The following is a 22,774-nucleotide window of genomic DNA, read 5'->3' as shown; positions in this document are numbered from 1 at the left end:
GGAACTCGTCTAGAAATGAGTACTGCCTATCATCCACAAACTGATGGGCAGAGCGAAAGGATTATACAAACGCTTGAAGACATGCTACGAGCATGTGTTATTGATTTCGGAAACAGTTGGGATCGACATCTACCATTAGCAGAATTTTCCTACAACAACGGCTACCATTCAAGCATTGAGATGGCGCCGTTTGAAGCACTTTATGGTAGAGTGTGCAGGTCTCCGATTTGTTGGAGTGAAGTGGGGATTGACAGATTACGGGTCCGGAGATAATACAAGAAACTACCGAGAAGATCATCCAAATCCAACAACGGTTGAAAACCGCCCAAAGTTGACAAAAGAGCTACGCTGACATTAAAAGAAAATATATAGAATTTGAAATTGGAGAGATGGTCATGCTTAAAGTTGCACCTTGGAAAGGCGTTGTTTGATTTAGTAAACGAGGGAAATTAAATCCAAGGTATATTGGACCATTCAAGATTATTGATCGTGTCGGACCAGTAGCTTACCGACTTGAGTTACCTCAACAACTCGCGGCTGTACATAACACTTTCCACGTCACGAATTTGAAGAAATGTTTTTCTAAAGAAGATCTCACTATTCCGTTAGATGAAATCCAAATCAACGAAAAACTTCAATTCATCAAAGAACCCGTCGAAATAATGGATCGTGAGGTTAAAAGACTTAAGCAAAATAAGATACCAATTGTTAAGGTTCGATGGAATGCTCGTAGAGGACCCGAGTTCACCTGGGAACGAGAAGATCAGATGAAGAAGAAATACCCGCATTTATTTCCAGAAGATACGTCAACACCTCCAACTGCTTAAAATTTCGGGACGAAATTTATTTAACGGGTAGGTACTATAGTGACCCGAACTTTCCATGTTTATATATATATTAAATTAAATTATTATTTATATGATTGAGTGTTTCCAACATGTTAAGCAATCAAACTTGTTAAGAATTGATTAATTGAAATAGGTTTCATATACACAATTGACCACCCAAGTTGACCGGTGATTCACGAACGTTAAAACTTGTAAAAAACTATATGATGACATATATATGGATATATATATATATATATATATATATATATATATATATATATATATATATATATATATATATATATATATATATATATATATATATATATATATATATATATATATATATATATATAGTTAACATGATATTATGATAAGTAAACATATCATTAAGTATATTAACAATGAACTACATATGTAAAAGCAAGACTATTAACTTAATGATTTTGAAACGAGACATATATGTAACGATTATCGTTATAACGACATTTAACGTATATATATCATATTAAGAGATATTCATACATCATAATATCATGATAATATAATAATTTAAAATCTCATTTGATATTATTAACATTGGGTTAACAACATTTAACAAGATCGTTAACCTAAAGGTTTCAAAACAACACTTACATGTAACGACTAACGATGACTTAACGACTCAGTTAAAATGTATATACATGTAGTGTTTTAATATGTATTCATACACTTTTGAAAGACTTCAAGACACTTATAAAAATACTTCTACTTAACAAAAATGCTTACAATTACATCCTCGTTCAGTTTCATCAACAATTCTACTCGTATGCACCCGTATTTGTACTCGTACAATACACAGATTTTAGATGTATGTACTATTGGTATATACACTCTAATGATCAGCTCTTAGCAGCCCATGTGAGTCACCTAACACATGTGGGAACCATCATTTGGAAACTAGCATGAAATATCTCATAAAATTATAAAAATATGAGTAATCATTCATGACTTATTTACATGAAAACAAAATTACATATCCTTTATATCTAATCCATACACCAACGACCAAAAACACCTACAAACACTTTTATTCTTCAATTTTCTTCATCTAATTGATCTCTCTCAAGTTCTATCTTCAAGTTCTAAGTGTTCTTCATAAATTCTACAAGTTCTAGTTTCATAAAATCAAGAATACTTCCAAGTTTGCTAGCTTACTTCCAATCTTGTAGAGTGATCATCCAACCTCAAGAAATCTTTCTTATTTATAGTAAGATATCTTTCTAATACAAGGTAATACCCATATTCAAACTTTGATTCAATTTCTATAACTATAACAATCTTATTTCGAGTGGAAATCTTACTTGAACTTATTTTCGTGTCATGATTCTGCTTCAAGAACTTTCAAGCCATCCAAGGATCCTTTGAAGCTTGATCCATTTTTCTCATTTCCATTAGCTTTATCCAGAAAACTTGAGGTAGTAATAATATTCATAACATCATTCGATTCATACATATAAAGCTATCTTATTCGAAGGTTTAAACTTGTAATCACTAGAACATAGTTTAGTTAATTCTAAACTTGTTCGCAAACAAAAGTTAATCCTTCTAACTTGACTTTTAAAATCAACTAAACACATGTTCCATATCTATATGATATGCTAACTTAATGATTTAAAACCTGGAAACACGAAGAACACTGTAAAACCGGACATACGCCGTCGTAGTAACACCGCGAGCTGTTTTGGGTTAGTTAATTAAAAACTATGATAAACTTTGATTTAAAAGTTGTTCTTCTGGGAAAATTATTTTTCTTATGAACATGAAACTATATCCAAAAATCATGGTTAAACTCAAAGTGGAAGTATGTTTTCTAAAACGGTCATCTAGACGTCGTTCTTTCGACTGAAATGACTACCTTTACAAAAACGACTTGTAACTTATATTTCCGACTATAAACCTATACTTTTTCTGTTTAGATTCATAAAATAGAGTTCAATATGAAACCATAGCAATTTGATTCACTCAAAACGGATTTAAAATGAAGAAGTTATGGGTAAAACAAGATTGGATAATTTTTCTTGTTGTAGCAACGTGAAAATTGGTAACAAATCTATATTAATCATATCCTAGCTAACTTATATTGTATTATACATGTATTCTAATATATTATGTAATCTTGGGATACCATAGACACGTATGCAAATGTTTTGACATATCATATCGACCCATGTGTATATATTATTTGGAACAACCATAGACACTCTATATGCAGTAATGTGGGAGTTAGCTATACAGGGTTGAGGTTGATTCCAAAAATATATATACTTTGAGTTGTGATCTAGGCTGAGACGTGTATACAATGGGTCGTGGATTGATTCAAGATAATATATATCAATTTTTTTCTGTACATCTAACGTTGGACAACTAGTTGTAGGTTACTAACGAGGACAGCTGACTTAATAAACTTAAAACATCAAAATGTATTAAAAGTGTTTAAATATATTTTGAACATGCTTTAATATATATGTACATATTTGTTATAGGTTCGTGAATCGACCAGTGGCCAAGTCTTACTTCCCGACGAAGTAAAAATCTGTGAAAGTGAGTTATAGTCCCACTTTTAAAATCTAATATTTTTGAGATGAGAATACATGCAGGTTTTATAAATGATTTACAAAATAGACACAAGTACGTGAAACTACATTCTATGGTTGAATTATCGAAATCGAATATGCCCCTTTTTATTAAAGTCTGGTAATCTAAGAATTAGGGAACAGACACCCTAATTGACGCGAATCCTAAAGATAGATCTATTGGGCATAACAAACCCCATCCAAAGTACCGGATGCTTTAGTACTTCGAAATTTATATCATATCCGAAGGGTGTCCCGGAATGATGGGGATATTCTTATATATGCATCTTGTTAATGTCGGTTACCAGGTGTTCACCATATGAATGATTTTTATCTCTATGTATGGGATGTATATTGAAATATGAAATCTTGTGTTCTATTGTTACGATTTGATATATATAGGTTAAACCTATAACTCACAAACATTTTTATTGACGTTTAAAGCATGTTTATTCTCAGGTGAATACTAAGAGCTTCCGCTGTTGCATACTAAAATAAGGACAAGATTTGGAGTCCATGTTTGTATGATATTATGTAAAAACTGCATTTAAGAAACATATGTCGATGTAATATATTTCTATTGTAAACCATTATGTAATGGTCGTGTGTAAACAGTATATTTTAGATTATCATTATTTGATAATCTACGTAATGCTTTTGAAACCTTTATTGATAAAATAAAGGTTATGGTTGTTTTAAAAATGAATGCAGTCTTTGAAAAACGTCTCATATAGAGGTCAAAACCTCGCAACGAAATCAATTAATATGGAACGTTTATAATCAATATGAACGGGACATTTCATTTTCTATATCATGAAACAGAATTTATTGACAAATGAGAATGACTAGATCTATGTCTCATGTCAACATGGTATCAGCACTAAAGGGACAGTAAATAATAATGATAGTTCGTTTAGCTGAAACAAATACTTGTATATTCTTGGGCGTATTGATGTGTTGATATACGCCAATATAGGTGTGTATTATTTCTAGGTGTTACTTATGGTACACACAAGTGGGATTTTGTTGACTTAATGTGCACGTGATAACAAAAATATCTATACTACCGCTTATATACCGGTTTATGAGGTCATACACTTTAGTACTTAGACACCAGTTATTATATATTGTCGATATATAATTATAATATATAGTTCGAAAAGTATAATTTAATTAAATATGATTTAATAAAATTATAAATGTTCACTGAGCCATTATACAATAAAATATTTGAATGGCTTATTTTTATGTTACAAATAAAAATGTTTTTCAAGTTGCCTTTGGTAATTGATATCCTACCACAATTAAATGTAACCAATTTTTGTGTTTAATGAAATGGGCTGATTTAGTTTATTTTTTCTTGTTGAACACACAAGATGTAAACAAATTAAAAGGGTTTTTTTTGGTGTTGCTATGTATAGAGCAAGAACAAAAAGGGTTATGCGTTATGTATAATCTTATGATAAAATACCCTTGTGACCATATGTACAATATTTGAAGCATTATATACAACCTTATGGTAGAACGCTTTCATTAACATATGTACAATATTCGAAACATTATGTACAAACTTTATGACAAAACATCCCCATGATCATATGTACAAATTTTAAAACAAATTATACAATCTTTTAAAAAACATCCTATGAACACATATACAAACTTTGAAGCATATTGTCAACTTTCATATAATAATGATATTTTACATTTACAAAAAAAAAATATTAAAGAGACATCTGTTATTACTAATAATTATTATTACAAATATAAATACTCAATTTTAGATCAAAATTTATTATTATTATTATATTATTATTCAAATATGGGTTCTCTTTACGGGATTAATTACGTTATATATGTATGCGAAATACATGTCTGAATAAAATGTTGTAATGTAGGTTTTTATGACAAGTAAAACATTAATTGTGATGAAAATTAGAAGAAGATCGTAGGAGAATAAATATAGTTCATTTATTCTGACCAAGTTAAGTACACTATATCAATATGTTTGTAAAAAACAACAACAAATTTTTTAGTCAGAATCTCTTCCATCGGTCAGTAAACTAAATGACTTTACGTTCACTTAATATCTAAAACATATTATTAAACTATTTCGTTTAAATAAACTCGAGGTTCCACGAGTCATTTCACTAGTTAATAAATAAAAGATTAAAGTAAAAGATACTAGTAATAAGAAAGGATAATTGTACTTTACGTTTTCGCTCATAAAGATGTAAAGAAAACGTGCTTACTAGTCATTAAATCAACAAACCATTCAACTCAACCTGTCTATTCACCCTCTCGTTTTCATTAAAACTAGATAAAGGTCGGGGACGCGCTTCGCTGCGTCATTTTCAATGTTCTTGTGACGATAACGATGCCTTAGATCTATCTGCATAATTACAAATAAGCTATAATTACATTAAAACCGAAACAAAATATACCCTTAAAAACACTATATACTTGATAACTCGAAGAAACTGGGAACACGTTGCTTCATAAATAAACGTTACGATAACCAAAAATGTAACAAAAAAATATACAAACACGAAAGTTAACATAATACCTTTATAGAGACGATGAACGAAATGGTTGATAAACCACCTACAACAACAACGTTGTTAAATAAACAAACAACAAAGAAATTTACAAAAAACAATTTAAATAGCTGAAAGTAATTACCGATTACTAACGTCCAAGTTCAAACCAAGAAGAAAATTCCAGAATAGCATTACCTATATAAGTAGTATTTACAACAGAAGCGACTATTACATCTACCAATGTTAATCACTGTCAACCTAGATTGTGATACAAAGGATACACCTGCTGTTCACATTTCAAGAGCAGAGTGTAAATGAACATATACTAACAATAACCAACTGTCTGTAAATAAAATACAAAGTAAACGAAACACAAAAACAAAAAGTACGAACCATTTTGCTGAAGCGTAACCATTTGGTCAGACGATGAGATGCCGCAAACACCATGAATATGATCAGGAACTGGAAGCAACTGGTCATGGATAACATTGTTAGCAAACAACTCTTCAACAACAAAGCATCAAAATATCGAATTATAATTATCATTCATGGATAAGATTGTATAGCAACTACAGTACAACGGAGAATATACAACTGCCACATGAAGAATGTTGAATACTACCATCCACAGCTGCCAAAACCTACAGAAGTATATTAAGATGGAAAATCGTAAATTAAAAGAACACAATTCAAAGGCGTAGCCCTATCAAAAGTAGACAAACTAATATTACATTTAGCAGCATCAACTTCTCCTCCTTCGTTATCTGGAAAAGTTACTCTTTGTATCACCTCTGGCAACCGAGAATCTTGCAGTGAAATTCGAGAATTGAATATCGTGATGAGCCAACACAGAATATGTCTAAAAATTGAACTAAATAAAGCAAAAACAAAATATACTTCCAGATTTAGCACAAAAAATTAAAGATATACCATTTTCTACAAATGGTTGTTCAGTCCGTTGAAATAGACCTCCAAAATCAGCACAAAGAACTTGAGAAACAAAAAGTAAAAAAAAATAAAAAAAATTACTATGTCAACTTCCAAAACATAAAGTAAAATAAGGCGGACAATAGAATCAGATACCATGTTCAAAAGACGCCTGCTGAGTTAGGTCCCCAAAATCATTACCTTCAACTATTCATCATCATCAGGTTGACGGTGGTTCACAAAAATCTTCATCGCCGTAACCATACTTGAGGTTTCTATGTCCATGTAGTGAGTCGGTGAAGAATACTCAAAACTGAACCAATATATATAAAAAATTGCTCGAATACAAAGAGGTGCATGTCAATAGAATTTGATGATTATGAAGATTTGATTACTTGGGAAATACATAAGTAGCTACAAAGAAGAAACTACCTAGCCAATGGGCCGAGCGGGTTAAAGTCACCTTAAGTGTATCATTAACACATAAAAACTAAATCTCGTTCAAATTATAAGAATACCACTGAAACAATAAAAAAATTTACACGTGTAGGATATATCCAAAAGTGTCAAAAGTGGATTCATTGCTTGCATCACGTCAACTGCTGAGCAACAGGCATCTTCCAATTCTTTTACGTTTTCCTGTAGAAACATCTAATGTTACCTATAATCAATTTTTTTATTTTTTATTTACCAATAACAGATGTGTGGTTAACTGTATGTTCATAACTGCACACAGTACACCAATTCAAGCGCACTCAATAATAATTCAGTTTAAAAAGTTTACGCCTTAATTTTTTATGGCTGTAACTACCAACTGCGCAAATTATTTCTTTTCTTTTCTCTATTACTTTCTGAGAGCACAAATGTGGCAAGTTATCAAAACGATCGAAATAGATTCATACCTTTTCACCACTTATAACTGGAACACAAAGAGCGCTAGACTCCAACGCCAAAATGGTGCCATCTAATGATATTGAGTGGTACGTCTCATTTAGATCGCAGTTATCGAAATACGACATCAGCATTTGTCAAATACATAAAAAACGGTTTAATATTATGTTAAATACTGAGCAATAATATAATAGTATTACAAAATGTCAAAAAAAAAAAATCATTTTACCTGTTTGTGAGAACGGAATACAACTTTAAGTTCTTCTTTATTTGTTGTATTTCTACGCATTTCGCTATGACAGAATGCCATAACTTTGAAACAGTCACCCACGCGTTATACAAACTTTTCTAAAACAACTCACAATATTAAGATTATATATATCCAAATATAATCAATAATATATAACTTAACATAAAAGAACTTAAAATTTTATTAGTGGCAGTTATGAGTTACCTGAGCTCAGTTGCTCGTTGGACCGCCATAGCAGCATCAACTTTAGCATTCACAAACCGCCATTGCACATGTTTGTTATACAAAAGTATCAGCAGATGTGCATCATTAATCTTCTTCTCTCCCATCATCCCCTCTCCTTGCATCTGCAAAAAAGAACTCAAAAACGAAGATGTGATGCCCATATTATTGTTAGATACTAATACTAATCCGTTACGTATTGGGGAAAGTTTTAAACCGTCATCTAAAACCTTATTGTTCTTCAACAATGGAGGCCGTTTTAGCAGATTAATACTTTCTTTCAAAAATCTTGCTGGAACCACATTAGCATGACGACGATCTCCTTTAACATTATCAGAAACATCATGATATAAGTCATCGAAATCACATTTATCAAACATAAGCTATCACTATAAATAAAAATACGTCGTAAAATAAGTTGTAGAAAAAACAAACATAAGCTCTATGCTATATGCTATACGCTATATGCTATCCAGATCCAACAAATAAGGTAAAAAAATCTAGCAAACAAATGTGTAAATTGAGAGAAAAGCAGTACCGTTTGAGTTTTATCGCATAAACCCTAGTATCCCAAATCTTCACTCGGTTTTAAAGTTCTTCACCACGATTACATGCTCAAAAGGGTAAACCCACCAATAATAGGAAATAATTCAAATTCAACACCAAATAACCTGCACAAAGCAAAAAATAAATTGCAAGTTCATAGTTTGAAATCATTTATAGCAGGCAACACAAACAGGAAACTGAACAACAATTATGGATTGCTTCCAATATAAGCAGCGACATCAATTTTAGCAATTTATGCTACCATCAATAAATAACAATCGAAAGAAAATATGAAGAAGACAACAAAAAAGTTAACACAATTCGAAAATGGCAACGGAAACCCTAAAATCGACCTCCAAATTCCATCCAAAAATCGAAAAAGAAGAAGAAGCATACCTAAATGTTCGTTGCGTTTTAGGGTTTGTGCGGCATCTGATTCCGACCAGAAAAAGGAATATAGGGAGCTGATGATTCAAGTAAAACGAAATTGATTCCGCCCCGTGGCCAACTCGGAGGGGCTAAAGTTCGACGGGGGTTGCAATCGGCGTTGTTACGGCAGTGGTGGCGCTGGTTTATGTTGGTGGTAGCGAAGGTGATGGCGGAGTTGTGGGTGGTAGCGCTATTGTGGGTGGTGGCGGTATTGTGGCGACGATGGTCGGTAGCGGTGGCAAACCACGGGGTTAATTTGGTAGGAAGGCTGTAGGTTTTGGTTTTTATATGCAGGGGAAAATTGGGGTGTAGGTTATGTCGTTTTTCCCACTCAAACGACCAAATTCTGGAGGAGGTTTAGTATATAAGGATAATGTTCGTATTTTACTATATCTATAAACAATGTCACAAATGCTAAAACAAGACTCCTGAAAAAGCATTGACAAAATATGATCATAAATTTGTTCATTCTCTACGTACTCTTAATTTACATTGCTAAGTCAGTATAACTTATTGAAACCAGGTTGTATCGAGTCAGTGAGTTTACTTGGAAACAAAGCTTCTCTTTCAAATGAAGTATGCAACACTGATCCGATTTTCATTAATGAAACCCACAAAACTGGTGCAGCACAAAAGGCGTATGCGAAAACAGACAACGCTCTGACAACGCCATCATTATACCATGGATAAGCCATTACAAATAGGACTCCTATAATACCAAACCAAGGTATCAAGACATGTAGCATAGGAAGAAGAAAGACATTAGTCGCTATACATGAGAGCGCGAAGGACCCTAGTAAGTATAAGGTCCAACCTAAAATCGGGTGGATCGTATGAGGAACTAATATGAAGGGGAGTATGTACGATATGAGAATGGATAATATGGCTATAGCTTTAAGGCTTGTTTGAAGGATGGTCATATTTCTGTCTGCACTGCGATGGCATAATTTGGTCAAACTTGGGTGAGTCAAACGAGTCATTCCTATAATTCCGAGGTAGATAACGGCTTGGATTATTACAAAAGGCATCTCTAATTGGTACCTGTCAAATATAGAAATTTTTAGACAGAACGTAGTGAATAGGAGTTACCGCACTCATGTTTACATTAGTATTGCTCAATTCAGGAAATTGATCGAATTTGTCCGGTTTACAAAATTTGATTTTCGGTTTACCTTTTTAAAATCGGTTAAACATAGAATCAAACCGAAATACAAAACAAAATTCAACTAATAATATACTTAACTACTCCGTATTAAACTATACTACGTAAATAGTATTTAAAACGTAAAGTCAAATTAAATTAAATCTTTTATGATTGTTTTGATTAAATTATGTTTTCTTTTTCTTTTCAGATTTAACTAAAATCGAACCGATTCAAATTTGAATGTATAGATTGGCTTTCGGGTTCGCTCTCAATAATTTTAAAACCAAACAAACGCACCGAATAAATAAAGAAAATCGAAAATCAAATCAATAAACACGTATATCACAAAGATAGACTTATATGGCTAGCATGCGGCGAGACATTATTTTTCAAGAATCATTTATCAAATGGTACGTGTAAATAATATATATATTGGCTATGCTATGAGTACCCGAGAATCTCTCTACGTTGTTCATGCCATTGGAGGCCAAGAGGTAGAACAGGCCATGACCACCAGTACCATGGCTTTAACCATGATGCACCAGGAAATGTTATGACACTGTTTGGTCAGCATGGTACACTCCACCTTAATCTAAGATCTGCACGTACATATCAGTCGATCGATTTAACAATTTTAATTAAGAAAGAATAAATTGTAAATGTAATATGCATCACTTACAATAATAGGAAGCGTCCATTTGATAGCCCAAAGGGAGTCTGTAAGTACCATCAAGTGTGGTGCCATTAGGTGGTGGATGGAATAATGGTTGATTTAGAAGATCGGGGAAGAAGCCTCCAATAAAACCTTGATCAGCTCCATCAGAATTATCTCTACCAATATCTATGTCATGTAGCATATTCTTAAATACCTTGGTAGATGGCTGCAATCACAATTAATTAGCTGTTAACGTCAAATTAACAATAAACATATAAGGTTTTCTCTTTTCAGGTACTATACGTGGTTCTCTTCACTTACCATGTAACGGTTGTTTAGTAGGGCTAATTTGAACCTCATGTGAGGATATCGATCTCACATATCAAAACCCAACCAATCTTATGAGGGTTTAAAGATATATTAACTGGAAAATTTTATGAACATAAGAAATTCATTATAAGTAACAACAATTAATTATTGCATATGTGTATAAGGTATATACTAAACACCTGCAACACGAATAGGCCAGTATGAAAGATGCAAGGGTTGATGAAGACTGCACAGAATTGGCCGCATTGAAATAGTTCATCTGTATTTTGAAGGAACAAATTATCGGCATCAAGCATAATAACCCTATCGTATTCGACTAAGCTCCATGCATAGAGCTTGTTTATAATCAAATTTCTCTATTTTTATGCCCTTTCCCTTATTCTCTTTTGCCTTATTAAATTGTGTTTGGGTAATTTATATAACATCATCGGAATCCTTGTCGGGATCCGATTCATTGGAGAATTGGTAATCCTCCCAATACTTTGCTTCCTTGGCGGAAACACCATTGACCATAATTAACTTTGGTCGGTTGGTTGAGGATTTTCTTCTACTTAACCGTTTTATTATTCCCCCACTGTTTCTATTTCTTCTTCCGGTTCCGATTCTTCTTCCGGTTCCGACTCTTCTTCCGGTTCCTCTTCGGGAACTTGTGAATCAGTCCCTGAATCATTCCAATTTACATTTGACTCTTCATTATTATTAGGTGAGTCAATGAGACTTGTTCTAGAGGTAGACATCTATCACATAATATCAAACACGTTAAGAGATTAATATATCACATAATATTCACATGTTAAAAATATATAGTTTCCAACAAAATTTGTTAAGCAATCATTTTTCAAGTAAACACGGTTGAAGTCCAGACTCACTAATCCATCCTAACAAACTCGATAAGACACACTAATGCAAAATTCTGGTTCTCTAAGACCAACGCTCGGATACCAACTGAAATGTCCCGTTCATATTGATTATAAACGTTCCATATTAATTGATTTCGTTGCGAGGTTTTGACCTCTATATGAGACGTTTTTCAAAGACTGCATTCATTTTTAAAACAACCATAACCTTTATTTTATCAATAAAGGTTTCAAAAGCATTACGTAGATTATTAAATATTGATAATCTAAAATATACTGTTTACACACGACCATTACATAATGGTTTACAATAGAAATATATTACATCGACATATGTTTCTTGAATGCAGTTTTTACACAATATCATACAAACATGGACTCCAAATCTTGTCCTTATTTTAGTATGCAACCGCGAAAGCTCTTAGTATTCACCTGAGAATAAACATGCTTTAAACGTCAACAAAAATGTTGGTGAGTTATATGTTTAACCTATATATATCAAATCGTAACAATAGACCACAAGATTTCATATTTCAATACACATCCCATACATATAGATAAAAATCATTCATATGGTGAACACCTGGTAACCGACATTAACAAGATGCATATATAAGAATATCCCCATCATTCCGGGATACCCTTCGGATATGATATAAATTTCGAAGTACTAAAGCATCCGGTACTTTGGATGGGTTTTGTTAGGCCCAATAGATCTATCTTTAGGATTCGCGTCAATTAGGGTGTCTGTTCCCTAATTCTTAGATTACCAGACTTAATAAAAAGGGGCATATTCGATTTCGATAATTCAACCATAGAATGTAGTTTCACGTACTTGTGTCTATTTTGTAAATCATTTATAAAACCTGCATGTATTCTCATCCCAAAAATATTAGATTTTAAAAGTGGGACTATAACTCACTTTCACAGATTTTTACTTCGTCGGGAAGAAAGACTTGGCCACTGGTAGATTCACGAACCTATAACAAATATGTACATATATATCAAAGTATGTTCAAAATATATTTACAACACTTTTAATACATTTTGATGTTTTAAGTTTATTAAGTCAGCTGTCCTCGTTAGTAACCTACAACTAGTTGTCCACAGTTAGATGTACATAAATAAATCGATATATATTATCTTGAATCAATTCACGACCCAGTGTATACATGTCTCAGGCTAGATCACAACTCAAAGTATATATATTTTTGGAATCAACCTTAACTCTGTATAGCTAACTTCAACATTACTGCATATAGAGTGTCTATGGTTGTTCCAAATAATATATATACATGGGTCGATATGTAACGACCCGCACTTTTTCGATCATTCTATACTTATAAGATTAATATTTACATAAATTAAACCTTGCCAACATGATAAGCAATCCAAATTGTCGAGACTTATATTTTCGAAAAGAGTTTTACACAACGTTTGACCGTCTAGTTTGACCGATGATATCACGAACTATACAATATATGATAATTATACGTTTGTGTATATATATGTATATATACATATTTAACATGATTAATGAATGTTTTAATATCTCATTTTGTATTAATAACAACAAGTTATATGTGTATTTTGAAACTACTAACTTAAGTTTTCAAAACGATAACAATACGTAACGTTATTTGACATAAATACTTACAACCTATAATGTTTATACATATATTGTATAAGTAAAGTATTTAATCACTTTTGAGAACTTAAATACATAAAACCATATAAGTGTATTCACAAAAGATAGCTATATTTGAATCCTCATTCCATTTTTCACAAAATTTCTATACGTATACCTAGAGTATTTGTACTCGTATCATACCAAGCTTCTATACGTATTTACTATTGGTATATACACATCAAATCACCACCTAACCAGCCCTTATTCATGCCTTATGTATAAGGTAATTACTTTTGAATCATTGCAAGACTAATTACAAAAATACAAACTAGAATTTTGTCATGTTATCCTTAAAGATCACATTTTTAGGAGTATATATGTATCATCATTTTTGATTCATTTTTACTTCAATCTCTTAACTAAAAACACACACTCTTTCTTACTCTCTAAACTCCATAACAATCCAGCAAAGTTCCATAAAGATCTAGCTTCAAAAACCATACTAAAACACCATAAGAAAACCATACAAAAACACTTCAAGAAAACCTTCCAAGAACACCAACTTACTTCCAATCTTTCATCCACTTCCATCACCCTTTTGATTCTAGCTTCTTACTTCTCTCTTACAGCAACTTCATCCAAGGAACTTGAGGTAGAATCTATGTTCATAACCTTATTCGATTCATATATATATAGCTATCTTATTTTGTGGTACAAAAGTTTAACAACAAGAACATAGTTTGAATGTTTTCAAACTTGTTTGCAAACTAAATAGATCCTTCTAACTTAACTTTTAAAATACTTCAAGACCTGTAATATAACTTATGTATATACTAATTTAACAAGGTAAAACTTGGTTTTTCAAAGTATAAGTATTTTTAGAAAAATGGTCATTAAATGATTTTGTTGTAACAAAAATGTTTAACTTCATATGTTTCACTAATGTTTCACTTATGCCGTATGATTTTGAATACAAACCAAGGTATTTACAGTTCATAGTCTTAAAGAAGAACTCGATCCAAGAAGATGGCAATTTGAATCAACGAAAACGGATTTGTAACGAAGAAACTATGACCGAAACAAAATTGGTTATCCTAGATCATTTCAACTACGGGATCAATTGGAAAAAAATGATATAAATCACATATTTCTAAGATAACATGATATTTTATATATATGTACTTATAATTCAATTTTATATGGTTCAGGATCACCCGTAAACAATACGAGAAGATTAATCATAAGATCCCATGTTTGTACGCAACACGTCATTTGACAACACCGGTACTTTATGTACGCAACACGTCATTTGACAACACCGGTACCATGGGTCAAGATTAATCTCGACCAACACATATACGATGGGGTTTTATTTATTTCGTTGGGGGTTTTGTTTATTGCGGGTATATTAAACATCTAAAAATGAACCATTAAAATTGAATTACTAACATCGGACTGCTAACTACGGACTAAGGAATTATTCAAAGTATTAAAAGTATAACAAGTATATATTTATAACGTTTGTTTAAAAATGAAAACATATTGATATATTATATATGGATAGGTTCGTGATATCAACCGGAAGACCGAGTCAAATTATATATATCATCAAGACAAGAGTGAGTATATAGTCCCACTTTTAAACTCTAAATATTTCGGGATGAGAATACATGTATTTTATGTTTTACGTTATGGACACAAGTAACTGAAAAATATATTCTACGTTGAGTTGTACCACTGGCATACTTCCCTGTAGCTTGGTAACTATTATTTACAGCGGTATTGTAAACGCGAATCCTGTTGATAGATCTATCGGGCCTGACAACCCCAACCGGACTGGACGACCAGTATTCAACGGTTGCACAGTACTTCGTTTTGTGACTACACTTGGTACGGTGTAGTAAGATTTCATATTAAAGGGAATATGCGACGTGAAAATGTTAAGTATGGTTACCAAGTGCTCAACCACTTAGAATATTTTTATTGAAATGTTTATATACGAAATCTTGTGGTCTATATATATATATTGCTGCGCACTAAACCTATATCTCACCAACTTTATGTTGACGTTTTTAAACATGTTTATTCTCAGGTGATAATTAAAGCTTCCGCTGCATTATGTTGAATCTAAGCAGGATCATGCGTACTCATATTTGTGTCAAAAATAAAACTGCATATCCGAGGACGTGTGTTGTAAAATATGCTAGAAATCGTGTTGTTATTATCATTTGTAAAGTTTGTAAGTCGAAGATTATCGTTAAACGATAATCATCTTTTTATTGTCTAAAGCTTGTAACAAAAATAATGGTTTGGTTTGTAATGTATAATATATGCAGTTTTCCTTTTTAAAAATGTCGCATATAGAGGTCAATACCTCGCAATGAAATCATACGTTATCTAACACGTTCTTATGGTTAAGGACGGGTTATGACATGTGGTATCAGAGCGGTGGTCTTAGCGAACCAGGTCTGCATTAGTGTGTCTAACCGAGAAGCCGTTAGGATACATTAGTAAGTCTGGACTTTGACCGGGTCTGATTTAAAAAAAAAAAAAAAAACCATTGCTTATCACTGTTGGTTAAAATTTATATGTAAATATTATATAAGTACTAATGGGTTAGTGTTGTGTGATAGATGTCGAGCTCAAAAATTGTTATCACAATCAACGACTCCGAATCAGAATCTTCAGATGGCGTTCCAGTCATTAACCTGTCCGATGACGAAAATGATATCCTTGGGGAAGACTCACAAATTCCGGATGAACCAACTATAGAGAACCAGGAAAGTGAACCCGAGGAGGAAAGTGAACCCGAGGAGGAAAGTGAACCCGAGGAAGAAATACAGGAAATTACAAAAGACGAGTTCGAACTAGGAAAGAAACGAAAGGCTAATGAATTAGAAAATCCAAATCCCGAGTTTAATGAGAATGATGTGGCACCAATTCCACTCAACACTACCACCCCTATCCCCGCTATTCCTATTCGTTCTGTCCCGGCATCCAGTTCTTCAGTCCCACAGCCAAAATATAGGCAGACAGTTAGGATAAGCGTTAAGCAAATCTTTGTGTCTAAACGTCCTAGAAAATAGATCAAACGATGCGCTGCTGTGTCAAACCATGGAACCGAATAATGTTTTGTATAATATTAATAGTGTGGTTTGCTTAATGTTCGATGTAAGATAAGCATATGTAAAATATTGAAGTATGAAATGCAATAATTTTCCATGGTTAAGTATTATTTAGATTGTAGTAATTGATTCTGTACTAAGCTATTAAGTATGAACATTAACGGGTAGGTACTACCCAAGATATAATTATAAAACGCTAATAAGAAGAAAAGGCTTTTATAATAATACCTGGTTCATATTATTAACAAGCTATAAATGTACTATAAATACACACTACATCTATAATATTCCATGTGAATAATTATTTTCTTTCATTAGGAAATGGCGCGATTGAATCGAATGACGGAACAAGAACTCGAGGAACTCATCAACCAGCGAGTGAACGACAGAATGTTATGGGTTGAGGCTGCAAGAGCTGCTGCAGTTAATCCAAATCCTCGTGTAGGATGCTCCTACAAGACGTTCCAAGCTTGCAAGCCATCATTATTCAGTGGAACGGAAGGACCTATCGGTTTAACCCGATGGATAGAAAAGATGGAGACGGTGTTCAAAATCAGCGGTTGTGATGAAAAAGACATGACCAAGTTTGCATCGTGCACTTTACAAGATAGTGCACTCACATGGTGGAAGAATTATGTGAAGGCGGTAGGAGGAGATGTAGCTTATGATACTCCATGGGAAGAATTCAAAGCAATGATAATCACCGAGTATTGTCCAAGGAATGAGGTTATTAAGTTAGAAGATGAGTTACGAAGTTTGAAGGTGGTTGGTACTGAAATCACCAACTACAATCAGCGATTCATGGAATTGGTTTTGCTATGTCCTGAATTGGTTCCAACCGAAGAACGGAAGATTGAAATGTACAAAGCTGGTTTGCCCAAAAAGGTCAAGGCAAATGTTACAGCATCGAAACCTAAGACAATTCATGAAGCTATAACCATGGCGAACGAGCTAATGGATCAGGTCATTTTGGACAAGAAAGCATTCAATACTGAGGTGAAGGTATTGGGAAACAAGAAAAAGTGGAATGGAAGTTATGATCGAGGTAACCAACAACAACCTTATAAGAAACAAGAAACCACAAAAGGTGCGAGTAGTGGTTCAGGTTTTGGTTATAAAGGACAAAGTCCTTTATGCAACCGTTGCCACAAACATCACTTTGGTTACTGTAGTGTGTTATGCACCAAGTGTAATCGACAAGGTCATCTTGCGGAAGATTGTAAGGCTCTCGTTACAAATGGCAACAAGACTCCTGCCACCAACGCAAATAGAACTGCTTTGGCTACCATTACTTGTTTTGGTTGTGGAAAACAAGGTCACTATAAGAGTCAGTGCCCGAATCAGAATGGCGGACCTGCACGTGGAAGAGCGTTTGTTATTAATGCTAGAGAGGCACGAGAAGACCCGGAGCTTGTTACGGGTACGTTTACCATTAATAACTTATCAGCATCTATTTTATTTGATACTGGCGCCGATAGAAGCTACGTGTGTATAAATTTTTACACTAAATTGAATTGTTCATCATTACCTTTAGATGCTAAGTACTTGATTGAGTTAGCTAATGGTAAACTAATTGAAGCCGATAAAATTTGTCGTGATTGTGAAATAAATCTAGCCGGAGAAACGTTTAAAATCGACTTAATACCCGTAGAATTAGGAGGTTTTGATGTAATAGTCGGCATGGACTGGATGTCCAAAATAGGAGCGGAAGTTGTTTGTGCTAAGAAGGCAATTCGTATTCCTGGTAAGGATAAAATACCGGTGATGATTTATGGAGAGAAGGGTAATTCAAAGCTAAAACTCATTAGCTGTTTGAAAGCCAAGAAGTGTTTAGAAAAGGGATGTTACGCTATTTTAGCACATGTTAATAAAATCGAAAAGAAAGAAAAGGGCATCAACGACGTGCCTGTGGCAAGAGATTTTCCTGAAGTTTTTCCGGAAGAATTGCCGGGATTACCTCCATTTAGATCGGTAGAATTTCAAATAGATTTAGTACCAGGAGCTGCACCAGTGGCTCGTGCTCCATATAGACTTGCACCGTCCGAGTTAAAAGAACTTCAAAGTCAGTTAAAAGAATTACTGGACCGTGGATTCATACGACCGAGTACTTCACCGTGGGGAGCTCCAATTTTGTTTGTCAAGAAGAAAGACGGATCTTTCCGAATGTGTATAGATTATCGTGAATTAAATAAGTTAACTATCAAGAATCGGTATCCACTACCGAGAATTGATGACTTATTTGATCAATTGCAAGGATCATGTGTTTATTCGAAAATCGACTTAAGATCGGGCTATCATCAACTACGCGTCAAAGAAGAGGACATTCCGAAAACTGCTTTTCGGACACGTTATGGTCATTACGAATTTTTGGTTATGCCGTTTGGATTGACGAATGCGCCAGCTGTATTCATGGACCTCATGAATCGAGTTTGTAGTCCGTATTTAGATAAGTTTGTTATCGTTTTCATTGATGATATTCTTATCTATTCCAAGAGTGAGCAAGAGCATGAAGAGCATTTAAGGTTGATACTGGAGTTGTTGAGAAAAGAACAACTTTATGCTAAATTTTCTAAGTGTGCTTTCTGGTTGAAAGAAGTACAATTTCTTGGCCACGTTGTTAGTAGCGAAGGAATTCAGGTTGATCCAGCAAAAACTGAAGGTATTGAAAAATGGGAGACTCCAAAGACACCAACACAGATACGCCAATTTTTGGGTTTAGCCGGTTATTATAGAAGGTTTATTCAAGATTTTTCCCGAATAGCTAAGCCGTTGACAGCGTTAACGCAAAAAGGGAAGAAATATGAATGGACCTCGGAGCAGGAGAACGCATTTCAAATACTAAAGAAGAAGTTAACTACAGCGCCTATTTTATCGTTACCAGAAGGGAACGATGATTTTGAAATATATTGTGACGCTTCGCGACAAGGTTTTGGTTGTGTTCTTATGCAACGAAAGAAAGTAATTGCATTTGCATCCCGACAATTGAAGATTCACGAGCGGAATTATACGACGCATGATCTAGAACTGGGAGCAGTCGTGTTTGCATTGAAGATGTGGAGACATTACTTGTATGGGGTTAAATTCACTGTATTTACTGATCATAAAAGCCTTCAACATATTTTTGATCAGAAACAATTGAACATGAGGCAACGTAGGTGGGTCGAGTTAATAAACGACTATGATTGTGAAATTCGTTATCATCCCGGGAAGGCGAACGTGGTGGCTGATGCTTTAAGCAGAAAGGAACGAGAACCAATTCGAGTTCGAGCAATGAATATAAAAATTCGCATGAACCTCAACTCACAAATCAAAGAAGTTCAACGAGAAGCACTTAATGAAGAAAACATAAAGAATGAAATAATGAAGAAGTATGAGAAGCAACTCGTTGTACGGGAAGATGGAATTCGATATTTTGCAAATCGTATTTGGGTACCGAAGTTGGGTGGATTAAGGAAGTTGATATTGAACGAGGCACATAAGACAAGATATTCGATACATCCTGGAGTTGGAAAGATGTATCAAGATCTTAAGACACGTTATTGGTGGCCTAATTTGAAGACAGACGTTGCAACATATGTTGGGGAGTGTTTGACTTGTTCCAAAGTTAAAGCAGAACACCAGAAGCCGTCAGGGTTACTTCAACAACCAGAAATCCCAGAATGGAAGTGGGATGGTATTACCATGGATTTTATCACGAAGTTACCAAAGACTGCCTGGGGATACGACACCATTTGGGTGATTGTTGATCGTCTCACCAAGTCTGCACATTTCTTGCCTATAAAGGAAACGGATAGAATGGAGAAACTATTACGATTGTATATAAAGGAAGTTGTTTCAAGGCATGGAATACCTATTTCTATTATATCCGATCGTGATAGTAGATTTACCTCAAAATTCTGGCAATCACTACAGGAGGCACTAGGAACTCGGTTGGATATGAGTACCGCATATCATCCACAAACCGATGGACAGAGTGAGAGAACGATTCAGACTCTCGAAGACATGCTCAGGGCATGTGTGATCGATTTTGGAAACGGATGGGATAAATATCTACCGTTAGCAGAATTCTCGTATAATAATAGTTATCATGCGAGCATTGGAGCTGCGCCATTCGAAGCATTGTACGGAAGGAAGTGTAGATCTCCTATCTGTTGGAATGAAGTAGGAGATCGACATTTAACTGGTCCCGAGATCATACACGAAACGACCGAGAAGATAGTACAAATCAAGGAGAGATTGAAAACAGCCCGTAGTCGCCAAAAGAGCTACGCTGATGTCCGAAGGAAACCATTAGAGTTTCAGGTCGGGGACATGGTTATGCTAAAGGTGTCACCTTGGAAAGGTGTGATACGTTTTGGCAAAAGGGGTAAACTGAACCCAAGGTACGTAGGCCCGTTCAAGATCATCGAACGCATTGGACCGGTAGCTTATCGACTCGAGTTACCGCAACAACTCGCCGGAGTACATAATACCTTTCACGTCTCAAACCTTAAGAAGTGTCTTGCAAAGGAAGACCTCACCATTCCTCTTGAAGAAATTCATGTCGACGAGAAACTACAATTCGTCCAAGAACCAATCGAAATCATGGACCGTGAAGTTAAACAGCTCAAACAGAGTAATATACCGATTGTTAAGGTTCGTTGGAATGCTAGAAGAGGTCCCGAGTTTACTTGGGAACGAGAGGATCAAATGAAACAAAAGTATCCACACTTGTTTCTCGATAACGCAAAATAGGTACAATTTTAAAATTTCGGGACGAAATTTATTTAACGGGGAGGTAATGTAACGACCCGCACTTTTTCGATCATTCTATACTTATAAGATTAATATTTACATAAATTAAACCTTGCCAACATGATAAGCAATCCAAATTGTCGAGACTTATATTTTCGAAAAGAGTTTTACACAACGTTTGACCGTCTAGTTTGACCGATGATATCACGAACTATACAATATATGATAATTATACGTTTGTGTATATATATGTATATATACATATTTAACATGATTAATGAATGTTTTAATATCTCATTTTGTATTAATAACAACAAGTTATATGTGTATTTTGAAACTACTAACTTAAGTTTTCAAAACGATAACAATACGTAACGTTATTTGACATAAATACTTACAACCTATAATGTTTATACATATATTGTATAAGTAAAGTATTTAATCACTTTTGAGAACTTAAATACATAAAACCATATAAGTGTATTCACAAAAGATAGCTATATTTGAATCCTCATTCCATTTTTCACAAAATTTCTATACGTATACCTAGAGTATTTGTACTCGTATCATACCAAGCTTCTATACGTATTTACTATTGGTATATACACATCAAATCACCACCTAACCAGCCCTTATTCATGCCTTATGTATAAGGTAATTACTTTTGAATCATTGCAAGACTAATTACAAAAATACAAACTAGAATTTTGTCATGTTATCCTTAAAGATCACATTTTTAGGAGTATATATGTATCATCATTTTTGATTCATTTTTACTTCAATCTCTTAACTAAAAACACACACTCTTTCTTACTCTCTAAACTCCATAACAATCCAGCAAAGTTCCATAAAGATCTAGCTTCAAAAACCATACTAAAACACCATAAGAAAACCATACAAAAACACTTCAAGAAAACCTTCCAAGAACACCAACTTACTTCCAATCTTTCATCCACTTCCATCACCCTTTTGATTCTAGCTTCTTACTTCTCTCTTACAGCAACTTCATCCAAGGAACTTGAGGTAGAATCTATGTTCATAACCTTATT

General features: G+C 33.8%; 1 protein-coding gene and 1 pseudogene across 1 annotated transcript; both read right to left on the bottom strand.

Annotated features, from left to right (window-relative positions):
- Positions 1–5,771: 5,771 nt before the first annotated feature.
- On the bottom strand, positions 5,772–8,655 carry LOC139860569 (QWRF motif-containing protein 2-like). The gene is made up of 9 exons (XM_071849317.1): positions 8,262–8,655; positions 8,040–8,153; positions 7,815–7,939; positions 7,069–7,551; positions 6,916–6,975; positions 6,717–6,791; positions 6,379–6,626; positions 6,128–6,271; positions 5,772–6,049 (listed from the first exon to the last, which is right to left on the bottom strand). The coding sequence occupies exons 1-4, from the start codon at positions 8,653–8,655 to the stop codon at positions 7,414–7,416; spliced, it is 771 nt and encodes a 256-aa protein (XP_071705418.1). The 3' UTR covers positions 5,772–6,049; positions 6,128–6,271; positions 6,379–6,626; positions 6,717–6,791; positions 6,916–6,975; positions 7,069–7,413.
- A 1,095-nt stretch (positions 8,656–9,750) lies between these two features.
- Positions 9,751–22,774, bottom strand: part of LOC139860568 (putative glucuronosyltransferase PGSIP8) — a 45,555-nt pseudogene continuing 32,531 nt past the window's right edge.

Source organism: Rutidosis leptorrhynchoides, chromosome 7 (genome assembly GCF_046630445.1).
Source record: "Rutidosis leptorrhynchoides isolate AG116_Rl617_1_P2 chromosome 7, CSIRO_AGI_Rlap_v1, whole genome shotgun sequence".
Taxonomy (NCBI): Eukaryota; Viridiplantae; Streptophyta; class Magnoliopsida; order Asterales; family Asteraceae; genus Rutidosis; species Rutidosis leptorrhynchoides.
The sequence above is the reverse complement of the archived record's forward strand: the minus strand, read 5'-3'. Positions and strand labels throughout refer to the sequence as shown.

What these genes read in the sequence shown, in the direction of transcription:
- LOC139860569 (XM_071849317.1), bottom strand. Translation starts at nt 8,655, where the DNA reads ATGTTTGATAAATGTGATTTCGATGACTTATATCATGATGTTTCTGAT. An exon ending in AAAGTTGTATTCCGTTCTCA is followed by an intron (nt 7,940 to 8,039) that starts CAAACAGGTAAA and finishes TATGTATTTGAC; the next exon opens with AAATGCTGATGTCGTATTTC. An exon ending in CAGTTATAAGTGGTGAAAAG is followed by an intron (nt 7,552 to 7,814) that starts GTATGAATCTAT and finishes ATGTTTCTACAG; the next exon opens with GAAAACGTAAAAGAATTGGA.